The sequence below is a fragment of the Chionomys nivalis genome, chromosome 3 (genome assembly GCF_950005125.1).
Source record: "Chionomys nivalis chromosome 3, mChiNiv1.1, whole genome shotgun sequence".
Classification (NCBI taxonomy): Eukaryota; Metazoa; Chordata; class Mammalia; order Rodentia; family Cricetidae; genus Chionomys; species Chionomys nivalis.
Window position 1 is genome coordinate 121,113,312 of NC_080088.1, and position 12,014 is coordinate 121,125,325.

The 12,014-nt window shown below is 50.4% G+C and overlaps 1 protein-coding gene across 4 annotated transcripts in view; it reads right to left on the reverse strand.

The window, feature by feature from the left end:
* The window catches only part of Myo1h (myosin IH), a 41,631-nt gene that overhangs the window by 13,701 nt on the left and 15,916 nt on the right, over positions 1 to 12,014 (reverse strand). For all 4 annotated transcript variants that reach the window (XM_057765609.1, XM_057765608.1, XM_057765611.1 and 1 more), the window contains 7 exons: positions 11,587 to 11,678; positions 8,489 to 8,583; positions 4,088 to 4,134; positions 2,989 to 3,069; positions 1,863 to 1,968; positions 308 to 425; positions 106 to 219 (listed from right to left, as the gene is read on the reverse strand). In XM_057765609.1, coding sequence (XP_057621592.1) covers positions 106 to 219; positions 308 to 425; positions 1,863 to 1,968; positions 2,989 to 3,069; positions 4,088 to 4,134; positions 8,489 to 8,583; positions 11,587 to 11,678 — 653 coding nt within the window. The remainder of the gene's footprint in view (positions 1 to 105; positions 220 to 307; positions 426 to 1,862; positions 1,969 to 2,988; positions 3,070 to 4,087; positions 4,135 to 8,488; positions 8,584 to 11,586; positions 11,679 to 12,014) is intronic.

The window sequence follows — 12,014 nt, forward strand, 5'->3', positions numbered from 1 at the left end:
CTTTGTTGACGGCAGCACTGTACCTCCACATCAGAGGCTGCATGTGCCTGCTCCATGCGGATCAGCACAGGGGAGAGACAGTTTGGGGGCTTCCCGGCCACTTACTTTCCTAACTTGTAGTCCTGAGGTTGGTAGCCGATATACTTGATCAGCCTCTCAACACCCTCTCCTGGGGGGCCGTGCCAGTGTGGCCAGGTATCTGGGCACAAAGACTTGTACCTGCCAGGAATGAAGAAGGACATATAGAAGCCATCGGGACACCCTACAGTGCCCTCTCCCAGACTGCCTTGTAGTGGATCGGCCTCACCTTTGCAGGAAGTGCTCATACTTGCGCCTGTAGGCGAAGCCTGCCCGGCGCACACGCAGGTGCTCCATCAGTCCCAGGTACTTGATCTGGTGGCTGATGAGGAAGTCGTCAAACTTGCCTTTGGAGAAATAGAAGAGAGAGTGACTGGAAAGGCTCCCTTAGTTCCACCTAAGCCAAGCTTCCAGGCTGCTGCTCCAGGCTGGGTCCAGCCACAGAGACCGGCTATTAGGCCTCAGCTGTGTTGGGAGTGTTCTCGTTTCTACTGACAACCCCGAAGTCCACTAAGGCAGCTCGGAATCTCACGGGCAGCAACGGTCTGAAGGGCTTCTTCCTGTTGTCACCTCTCTAGGGAGAACACACTTCAGGCCCTGTCACCTGCCGGGGCTCTGCTCAGAGAGCTTAGAACAAGAACATGCCCCCGAGTTGCAGGCTGTTCTGGAAGATTGTTCACTGCTGCAGAGAATTCTCCTGTCATCTGTCAGTCTGATTCCTGTCACCTTGGACACCTGTCTGGCATCACCAGGCTCTGTCCGGACCATCAAAGAAGCCCTTCTCAATATGTCTATCATCTGTTGTTCTTATTTCTTTTCTTTTTTCCCCTTGCTTGCCTCTGCCTCCTGGGGTGCTGGGATTAAAGGTGTGCTACAATGCCCAGCCCTTTTCTAAAGTTAATTTTACTTTTAAAATGTGTGTGCGCATGTGTGCCTATGTGTGCATGCACACACATGTGTGTACATATGTGTGCGTGTGCGTACATATGTGTGCACATGTGTGCATGTGTGTTCATGCATGCATATGCTTGTGTGCACTGTGTGCCTATGTGTGTGCATACACATGTGTGTGCGTGTGTGTGTGCATGCGCGTGTGTGTGCGTGTGCGTGTGTGTGTGTGTGTGTGTGCAGGTGTTCTCAGACTCTAGAAGAGGACATTGGATCCCACAGAGCCAATACTACAGGCAGTTGTGAGGTGCCTTTTATTGATGCTGGGAATTAAACTTGGCTCCTCTGTAAGGACAGTACCTGCTTTTCATTTTGGCGCCATCTCTCCAGCCCCTTCTTTTATGTTTCAGTCTCTCTCTCTCTCTCTCTCTCTCTCTCTCTCTCTCTCTCTCTCTGTCTCTCTGTGTGTGTGTGTGTGTGTGCTCACACGCACATGTGTTGTGGTAAGAGGGCAGCCTCAGTGTGTTAGTCTGCCCTTCCTGTCTTGTTGCAGACAGGATCCATCCTGCTGTTTGCGATGCGCATTGGGACACCAGGTTAGCCCGTGAGCTTCCAGGGACTCAGTCTCAGCCTCCCGTCCCTCCATAGGAGCGCTGCCTTTACAGACACAGATTGCCGTGTCTGGCTTTATGTGGGTGCTGGGAATTTGAACTCAGATCTTCACACTTGTAAGGCAAGTGCTTCACCCACTGAGCCACATCCCAGCCTCCTTCTATTGTTAGAGTTCATGTTCAAGGGCGCGGCTGTGGTGGCTTTGAGGTTAAACCCAGCACCCTGCTGTGCTCCCACCTCCCCTCCCCCACCCCCAGTTCCAAGGTCTCTGGTGGGTGACTCACTGGGCTCCTTTCTCTCGTTAGGCTTGATGCAGCGGATGTACGAAGGCTCCTTGGAGGTGAGAAGTTCCAGGAGGCTACTCAGGCTGTTCTTAAACTGAGTCCCAACCTGTGTGGTGAAAACACACTGAGCGCACACCCAGCTAAGGCTCCATCCCCCGAGGCCTGACCTCTGCCTGTTAGCGTTCTGCCCACTGACTGGAGGCTGCAGATGCCCTGTTCTGGGATGATGAGTTCCCATTGCTTTGGGGCTTGCCAGGCAAGAGCCGCCGGCTTCTAAGGCACATCGAGATTTTCCTATCTTGAGCAATGACTGGGCCTGTTGACAGAGAGGGGGCTGTGCCTGGGGTGCTAGGTTCCTTGCTCAGGAAGACATCCACCCAGGCTCTTAGCTTCACCCAGGGGGAAGCAGTCGTGATATCACAGCTGGGATCTGAGATGTCCCTCGAAGGCCCATGTACTGGAATCATAAATCCCTGTGCAGCAGCTTTTACAGTGACCAGAGGTCCCTGACCTCACTGGCAGAGGAATCAGTGATAGATTCAGAGCCCATGGTCTTTGTGTATAGCGGTGGTGGTGGTCTTTAGGAAGGGTGTGGTTCTTTAAAAGGCATGACCTAGTCAGGAAGTAAGTTACTGAAGCTGTGCTTTGAAGAATACATTTCCCCCAATCCCTTGTGCAGGCTCCACACCTTCTCTGCCAGGGCATGTCCTGCCACCCACGACAAGAGGCCTTGGGGTGCAATCTAAAGTCAGGAACCAAGTCAACTTTTAAGTTATCTTCCTTTAGGGCTTTGTCACACACGCAGAGCACCTCAGGGAGCCAGGTCGCCACTGGGTCCAGCCCCCTCTGTCTCCCCTGAGTTTCCTAATTCTCTCCCTCCCAGACTGTAAGCCCCCCCCCAGGACAGGGAACCCCCAGCCCAGGACAGTTGCCTGCACAGGAGGTGTCGGTGATGGTCTGCAACAGAATGAATTGATACAAAGCGTACACACATATTTTGTGCTTATCTGTTAGAGAAAAGGGGAGAGAGGTGGCTTCAGAGGGGCAGGTATCGAATAGTCACTGTCCCCAGTGACTTTTGCTCCCTTGCTAAATCAAACCAGATTCTCACTGCTGACTCGCTCACCGTTGGTGGCCGCCTCCGGTTTTCCAGCTCTGCCACCAGGAAACACTCCCTCAGAATGCTGTTCTGGGACCCACACAGCACCTGTGCGAAGAGGCCAGGAGACAACAGAGCCACCCACTCCGTGGGCACTTAAAGACATTCCTCCCTTCAGTAAAGTGGGAAGCCGCACAAATAGTTCCCCAGAAGGACTTGGCTGAGAGCCTGGCTTCCACGCTCAACACTGCTAAAGAGCACACTGGGAGGAGGCGTCTAAATGCAGCAGCCCCAGCCTTGTGCGCTTGTGGGGGCATCTAGTTTTCTCTAACACGATGACATGAGACTTTCCCCAGCCCCGCTTAGTGCCGGGGAATAAACCAACCTATGCACAATCAATCATGAGAGTTGGGAGTAAGTGGTCGTGCAAGGGGCAGTGCACTTCTGTGCAGGGAAGGACGGGGACACACAGCCTGGCCTCCAGTTCTGGAGGAGAACTCGGAAACCGGCAGATGTTGGCTTGTAGGAGACAGACATGGTGGCATGAAGCCAAACACTCTAGGCTTTGCATTATCTGGCCTTGCTTCAAAAAGTAATCTGTTATGAGAAAGATGCAGGCCTTTTTATTCCTGTTACAAATCATGCTGGGCACCTTGCACACTCTAAGTCCAAGCCTCTCATTGTTCGTCATTTCCTCCTCTTCTCATCTTGGACTTTTTTTTTTTCTTTTAGACAGTTTCACTAGATAGCCCAGGCTGGCCCTAAACCCAAGATCTTCCCATCCCCCGTCGGGTGCTGGTGTGTGCCACCACGTCTGGAAGAAGTCCTTAATTTAATAAAATTAAGACCATACAAAATGTGCTTCTATTTATCTAGCAGGAAATCCGGTTGGTTTTCTTAGACAGGGTCTGGGGTCATCCTGGCGGGCCGAGAACTCCCTGTGTGGCTGAGGATGACTTCAAACCCCTGGTCCTAAGTGCTAGGGAGGATGAGAGACTGCCATAGTTCCAGTTTAGGACACAATGCATGGGCAAGAAAGTTCCAGAACTTCCAGAGCCACCATTGATCTCTGTCATAGGCCATGACCTCACCGTTAAAAACATGTGGGGTGAAGATTCAAACTTACCTCCTTCAGGTGTCTGTAAAGCAGGTCATTGTTTTTCTCCAAAAATCCTGGTTTTAAAAAAAAAAAGTCCCAATCGATGAGATTCCACACTGATTGCTAAGACACATCCTGATGACGTCTGAGGTTGCATGGGGTTTCTGCCTTCACGATACTGAGACGGGGCTAGATCCCAGCAGTAAGCTGTGGAATGTGCTATGCTAAGCATGGAGCAATACCCAGGCCTCAACCGACGCTAGGAGTACGCCCCCTAGCTGCAACAATTTACATCATACAGAGCCAGACAGCATGAGGGACGCCTGCCCCCTGCATACTCCCAGACAGATCCAGATATCCTGAGGACACCCCCATCCCAGACAGAGCCAGGCATCATGGGGGACACCCCCATGCCCCCAGACAGAGTCAGAAACCATGGGGGACATGCCCCCAGACAGAGCCAGACATCATGGGAGATACTCTTCCTTTATACCCCGAGACAGAGCCCCGTATCCTAGGGAGACACCCTCCCTATATAATTCTAGAGTACCAGATACTGTAGGGGCTGATTTCACAGGCTGAGAGTCAGGTCCTCAGAGGGAATTTACAGCAGACTCATGCCTTGAGTCTTAAGTGATCCAGTAGCAATGACTAATAACCCACAAAGACAGCGGAGGACACTGAGCCCTAGGTGGCCAGTAGACACCATGTGACTTGGGAAAATCGACCCCACTGAGAAAGACAAACTCCAGTGGAGACCTTTTCCATGCCCTAATTTTTTTTTTCTTTTGGATTGGTTTGTTTGTTGAGTCAGGGTCCTGCTATGCAGCTCTGGCTATCCTTAAACTCGCTACATAGACCAGGCTGGTCTCGAACTTATGACTTACACAGATCTGCCTGCCTCTGCCTCTGGAGTGCAAGGATTGAAGTCTCAATGTCAGGCTTTTCTCCCTTGAGTCTCTTCATGCTCAGGTGGGCATCCAGCTCACTATACAGCTGCTCTTCCTCCCTTTACCCAACAAGCACTGAGATTATAGGCATCTGCCAGCATGCCTGGTGTACGCAGTGCTACAGACTGAAGCCAGGGCTTTAACACATGCTAGGCCGGTACTCTACCACTGAGCCACATCTCCAGCCTGACGAAAACTGGCCTTAACGTGGTACAGTTAGAGTCTGGAGTCGTGACACATGCCTTTGATTCCAGCACTCCCCAGGCAGAGACAGGCAAATCCCTACAAGTCCCAGACTAGCTAGGATTGTTTTGTTAGATTATATCTCAAAAACAAACAAACAAAAACCCTTGTTGGCTTGTAACTAACCCAGGAATTGAACGACATAAGTAAAACCAGCAACAAAAGCTATGCATCAAAAAAGCCACATAGAAAATGCCTAATAAGGTGGTGATCATGAGGTCTCAAAATGGGTCTTTTTATTCTGTCAAAATACACAATTTACCATATTGTGGGACTCAGTGGGCAATGACTCAAGGTGATCCGAGTTTGGATCCCCAGTGCCCATGTAAAACCAGGTGTGGTGGCTCAAGCCTGTAATCCTAGGACTAAATGGGCAGTGAGCTCCAGATTCAGTGAGAGCCTGTCTTAAAAAAAGAGGTAGAGGGTGACCGAGGACCCCTGATGACCTCCTCCGGCCTCCACACGTGCACACGCCCACACATGAACATATACATGGAAAGATTTACCATGATAAATGTAAGTTACCATGGTAACTGTAAGTACAGCAGCTTCAAGGCCATCCACGTGTAACCATCACCACCTGGGACTTTGTAAACGTCCCAAGCCCAAACCTGTACTCGAACTAGCGGCTCCCCAGCCCCGTTGTGTCTCTGTGGAGGGAGTTGATTGACACTGCAGAGGAATGCTTCATCCCCTCTGCATCTTCTCCTTCCTGTCCAGGGCTGAGCCAGGCTCCATTGCATATCCAGCATGTAAGTTTGCTACTTGTCTATCCCTGTGGCTTCAAGCCCCTGACTATGATGAAGAATGCTGCCCCACATACGGGTGGACAATTGCATCTACACCCAGAAATGGTCCAAGCTAGCTTTCAGTAGAACCTGTAACTCAGGTAGAACCGAGAAGCCCATTGCAGTGATGTTTCCAGGAGACAGGTGAGAGCAAGCATCCTGGGGACGGCTGCTGTCAACTTTCCAGAGAAAAACAGCTCAGCCTGTGCTTCCCTGAGCAAGGATGCTGCTTATGAAAGCCAGAGGTTGGGCTCTCAGCCCCCTCCACCAGCTCCTGACTCTGCGACCCCAGGAGATGCATTGAAATGCTGTGAGCTCAGAGGGGACAAACCTGGGACCATGCCTGCCCCGTGGGTATGAGTGGGGCCAAGACTCCGGTGTTCATCACATGGAAGATGAAGCACACGTGCAAGTGAACACGCTCCAGCTTTTGTAGGCAGACATTAAAACATCCCCTCAAAGCACTGACAGGAAGTGTGGATCTGGAGGTCGCCTTAGGAGAGGCTGGGACTTCCCTTCCTCTGTGCTCCCTCATGGCAGCCGGCTTCCAGCCTCACCCGAGTGTCACTTAATTCTGTACACAAAGCCACAAGTCATCCCAGAGAGCTGGGCTGTTCTAAAACATGCTCTCTATACTGCTTTGCATTTAAAGAAAGGAAACTTAAAATGTGCTCTGTTACTTTAAAGATTTGGGGTGCTGGAGAGATGACTCAGCGGTAAAGAGCACTGGCTGCTCTTCAAGAGGTCCTGAGTTCAATTCCCAGCAACCACATGGTGGCTCACAACCATCTGTAATGAGCTCTGGTGCCCTCTTCTGGCCTGCAGGCATACATGCAGGCAGAACATTGTCTATATGATAAATAAATAAATCTTAAAAGGAAGAAAGATACTCTCAATAAAGAGAAAGGACAGTTCTCAGAATTGGGGAAAACACCAGCAAATCCTGGAGTTGACAAAAGGTCCAGTGTCCAGGATATATGAAGAACTCTCGTGATTTAACAATGCTTTTTAACAGGCAAAATATCGAAGCAGGCATTTCTTCAAGGATGCACAAATGACTGGCAAGGACATGAAGAGTGCTTGGCTTCAGCAGCCACTAGAAGAACCACAGGGCAGACCTTCATGCCTGCCCAGAGGGCTGCTGGCAGAGCATTGTGGGTGCTGGGGAGGATGTGGAGAAACCAGGACCGTGGCGGCCAGGAGGGTCCTCAAAACACTAAGTAGGGTGCTTCCATGGGATCCAGGCACTCATCTCCTCACTATCTACTCAGGAAAACAAAAGTAAGCCAGGCCATCCTAGCTACTCCAGGAACTGGGGTAGGAAGATGCCAAGTTCAAGGTCAGCCTGGGCAACTGAGTGAGACTGTCTCGAAATTCTAAAACTACCAGAAAAGGACTGAGGGGACCTCAGTGACAGGGCACCCCCTTAATGTGCATGGGACCCCGACTCAATCTCTGGAACTGCTGGGGAGGTGTGGGGGCATACAGGTATGGAGGACTGAAGGGACCTCAGTGACAGGGCACCCCCCTAACGTGCATGGGACCCAGACTCAATCTCTGGAACTGCTGGGGGAGGTGGGGGGCATACAGGTATGGTCCCAATGTCATTCTCCACACGGCTGAGAGGATAAGCCCCCCGAACACTTAAGAATATGAGCACAGACAAGCTTCTCCAGAGGGAGGACTATTACTCAGCAGTGAAAATGAATGACAGCGTGGAGGAACTTTGAAACATTGTGCTAAACCCCCAAAGATTCTCCAGTCCATGACAGGAAGGCTGTGGAGTTAGGATGTGTATTACTTAATTCTCAGCCAGAATTAAGTGGTGGTGCACACCTTTAATCCCAGCACTCAGGAGGCAGAGGCAGGAGGATCTCTGTGAGTTCGAGGCCAGCCTGGTCTACAGAGCAAGTTCCAGGACAGCCAAGGCCACACAGAGAAACCCTGTCTTGAAAACCAAACAGAAAGGAAGGACGGAAGGAAGGGAGGGAGGAAGGGAGGGAGGGAGGGAGGGAGGGAGGGAGGGAGGGAGGGAGGAAGGAAGGAAGGAAGGAAGGAAGGAAAGAAGGAAGGAAGGAAGGAAGAAAAATTTCTTCATCTCTATTGCTGTGGGGAGGGGCAGAGAATGGAAAGGAGCACTTGTCTAAAATGAAATTGAGTGTACAGTTGCACAGCTCTGAACACACCAAAACCCTCAAGTTGCACATGTTAGTGGATGAGCTATGCAGTGTGTGAACACTTTTATTTATTTAGTTTTGAAAAACTGGTGGTTCTATCTGAAGTAATAAGTAAAACACGAAAGAGCCTTCAGGTGGCATGCTCGAGTGCAGGAGCTTTGGGGTGACCGCAGATGGCACCTCCTTGGACGACTTCGTGACCAGCATGCGCACACAGGCACCCGCTCAGCTGTGACCCACAGACTGTGACCTACAACCTCTGTCACTTACCCTTGGTGCTGTAGGTGACCTCTCCCGCATAGTGCAGGAGGCGGAACTCCAGCCAGCCAATCCTCTTCCAGCCCTTCGGACCAGCCAGCTTCCTTCTGCAAGACAGACACCTGTCGCTGGACCCTTCTCCTGCATGGCAGCAAGAATGACAGAGAAAGTCCTGGGCCAGCCGCTCAGCGACATTGCCATCAACCTGAAGGAGGCACCCAGTGAGCCTTGCACCCTATGTCTGGCTGTGTGTCAGCTCTCACACTTAGAGCTGCCCTCCACCTAAGCTAGTGAGGAAGGAAGCCATCTGCCTGGGAGAAATATTCAGGCTTTGTTTTTAATAAAGTCACCTGGCACTGGGGGCATGACTCTCGTGTGGCAAGCAGAAAGCCTTGGGTTCCCTCGACAACATTACAGGGTGGTTTTTGCTTGTTTGTTTTAGTTTTTTATTAAGAATTTTTTAATACAATCTTTTCTCACTTTACATAGCTATCCCTGTTCCCACTCCCTCCCTTCCTCCAGCTTCTTCCACCTTCCCCCAACACACCCCTGTTTGTTTTTTAATCCTGTGTGTCTGGATGTTTTGCCTGATGTGTGTCTGTACACTACAGTAGTAGCTGATGCCTCCTGAGGGCAGACGACGGTGCTGGATGCCCTGAACTGAAATTAGAGACAGATGTGAATCTCCATGTGAGTGCTGGGAACCAATTTGGGTCCCCTGGAAGAGCAACAAGTACTCTTAACCTTTTCAGCCCCATTTTTTTTTTAATAATAATAAAAAAAGGTTGGGTGTGGTCATGCACAACTTTAATCCCAGTACTCAGGCAGGAGGATCTTGGTGAGTTTGAGGTCACCCTGGTCTACATAGGAAGCTTCAGGTCAGCAAAGGCTACATAGTGAAACCCTGTTTCAAAAAAGTAGAAGAAAGACAGGAAGAGAAAAGGGAAGGAGAAGGAGGAGGTCCAGTGAGACGGCTCCACAGGCAAAGGTGCTTGCCACCAAGTCTGATGGCCCGAGTTTGATCCCGGGGACCTACCTAGCAGAAGGAGAGAATTGACCTCTACACAGTGTGGTACATTTGTTCATGGGCATGCTCTCCTCACACACAGATATTAACATATGCTTATTTATTTATTTATTTGTTTGTTTGTTTGTTTGTTTGTTTTTTCGAGACAGGGTTTCTCTGTGGTTTTGGAATCTGTCCTGGAACTAGCTCTTGTAGACCAGGCTGGTCTCGAACTCGCAGAGATCCGCCTGCCTCTGCCTCCCAAGTGCTGGGATTAAAGGCGTGAGCCACCACCGCCCGGCGCCATATGCTTTCTTTAAAGATTTGGTGAAATAGATCATTTGGCAAAATGCTTGTCGTACAAGCATGAGACCTGAGTTTGATTTTCAGAACCCAGCTTAAAAAAAAAAAAAAAAAGTCAGGCGTGGCTGTGTGGGCCAGTAATGCCAGCCCTGGGGAGTTGGAGACAGGCTGGTCTCTACAGGTCAGCACACCTAGCCTAATGGACAGACCCTAAGTCCCAACGAGAGACCATTTGTGACTCTGCACAGTTCACTGTCCGTGCTGACCTCATTTGCATATATAGCTTCATCCGTATGTCTCTCAGGTCTGACAGGGGTGTTATCAATGGCAGTGTCCGTGGACACTCAGAAAGCTACTGAGCAGCTGCGGTAGTACCCTACCGTGCGGAAAGTGGGGCTCAATGCAGAGGGGTCTCATCAGCTCTGCCCACTCAGTAAGTGGCCACACTGGGACTATGATTCAAAGCCAGGTTTTGTTTTGTTTGTTGGTACTGGGACTGAATCCAGGTGTCTGGCTGACCAGGAATTTGTTACATAGATCAAGCTAGCCTCGAATATAGGGATCATCTACCTCCTGAGTGTGGGTTTAAGGGAATGCCTACCCCTTGGTCTACAGAACGTTTACGTTTTTCTCTTATTTGTCTCAAAGACTAAGTTAAAGTTTGAATTTTCTTTCTGGAACGTTGTGAATGCTTTTGATTGGTTTGGGGGTTGCACATAAATCAAACATTCAGGGTCTGTAGAGATGGCTCAGTGGTTCAGAACACTTGCTGCTCTTGCAGGCCACCTAGGCTCAGTTCCCAGCACCCACATAGGATGGCTCACAGCTGCCTGTAGCTTCAGCTCCAGGGAATCTGACAGCTGGCCTCTATGGCCACCCGCCCTCACACACACAAACACACACACGTGTACACACATAAATACATTCCCTGCTGCACTTCACACTTATTATTTGTTCTTATGTTTGTGTACATTGGTGTTTTGCCTGCATTTATGTCTGTGTGAGGGTGTCAGATCTTGGAGTTACAGACAGTTGTGAGTTCCCATATGGGTGCTGGGAATTGAACCCGGGTCCTCTGGAAGAGCAGTCAGTGCTCTTAACGGCTGAGCCATCTCTCCAGCCCATGCACCCCAAGTTTTTCTCATTTTCTCCTTCGTTTTAATCTCTTTGTCTTTCAGTGTGGCATAGGCTGGCCTGAAGTCCCGACTCCCTGTCTCAGCCTGTCGAGCCCTGGGATGGCAGGCCTGTGTCTGGCTGTTGCTACTGTGCCTAAATTATTCAGAAGGACCATCTCATGCCTGCACCACACGTGAAATGTAACCACCATCAAACAAAGCAAGATACTCTACTTGGAATTCCTGTCAGTCCAATTTCTTCTAACAGGCATGCTGGCATGTGAGCCGGTTTCCAGGATGCTATTTTTGTATATGAAGTCACTGTACTGTGTGTATGCATTGTGTGGTATATATGAACATATGTACATGGTTGGCACACAGAGACCTGAGAAGGATGGACACTGGCATCCTTTTCTGTCACCCACTGCTTTATCCTTTTAGGTCAGCTGGCAGCAGCCAGCTCCAGCGATTGTCCTCTCTCAACCTCCACAGCCCTGGATGTGTCCAGCCACACCCAGCTTTTATGTGGGTGCTGGGATTCGAACTCAGGGACTCATGCTTGCACAGCAAGTGCTCTTACCCACTGAGCCGTCTCTCCAGCCCCAGAGTACTGGACTTGAACACGAGTCCAAGAAAGAAGACATAGCATTCTCCACACAAGACAGCCCCCCAGATGAAGTACACACGTTTGGAAGTGTGCGTGCTTGCCCACTTTCTCTTCCAGCTTCTCCAGGAAACTCAAGTCTGTGGCGGGACCTGGACGGATGCATTCTTCATCCTTTCAAATGAAAAGACAGTTCAACGGCACACCACAGTGTACACTGGTTCAGATCAACCCCACACCATGGCATACACTGGTTGGCTCGGATCTAAGTGCTTTCTCCAGCCATCGTTGGATGTTCTAGATGGAATTCCTGTCGCCTCGCATGAGACCAGGTGCACCCCTGGGACAAAAGGGTACCCAGCACATGTGCTTGGACACTGGGGCTGACCCCAGAGAGACTGGAGATGCCACATAGTGACTCTCCCTGCATCTGACCACTGCTGTCCTATGTCCTTTCCCATCTCCCTCCTATCCTTTCCTTTTGAGGCAGGCTTTGCCGGTATCCAGGTT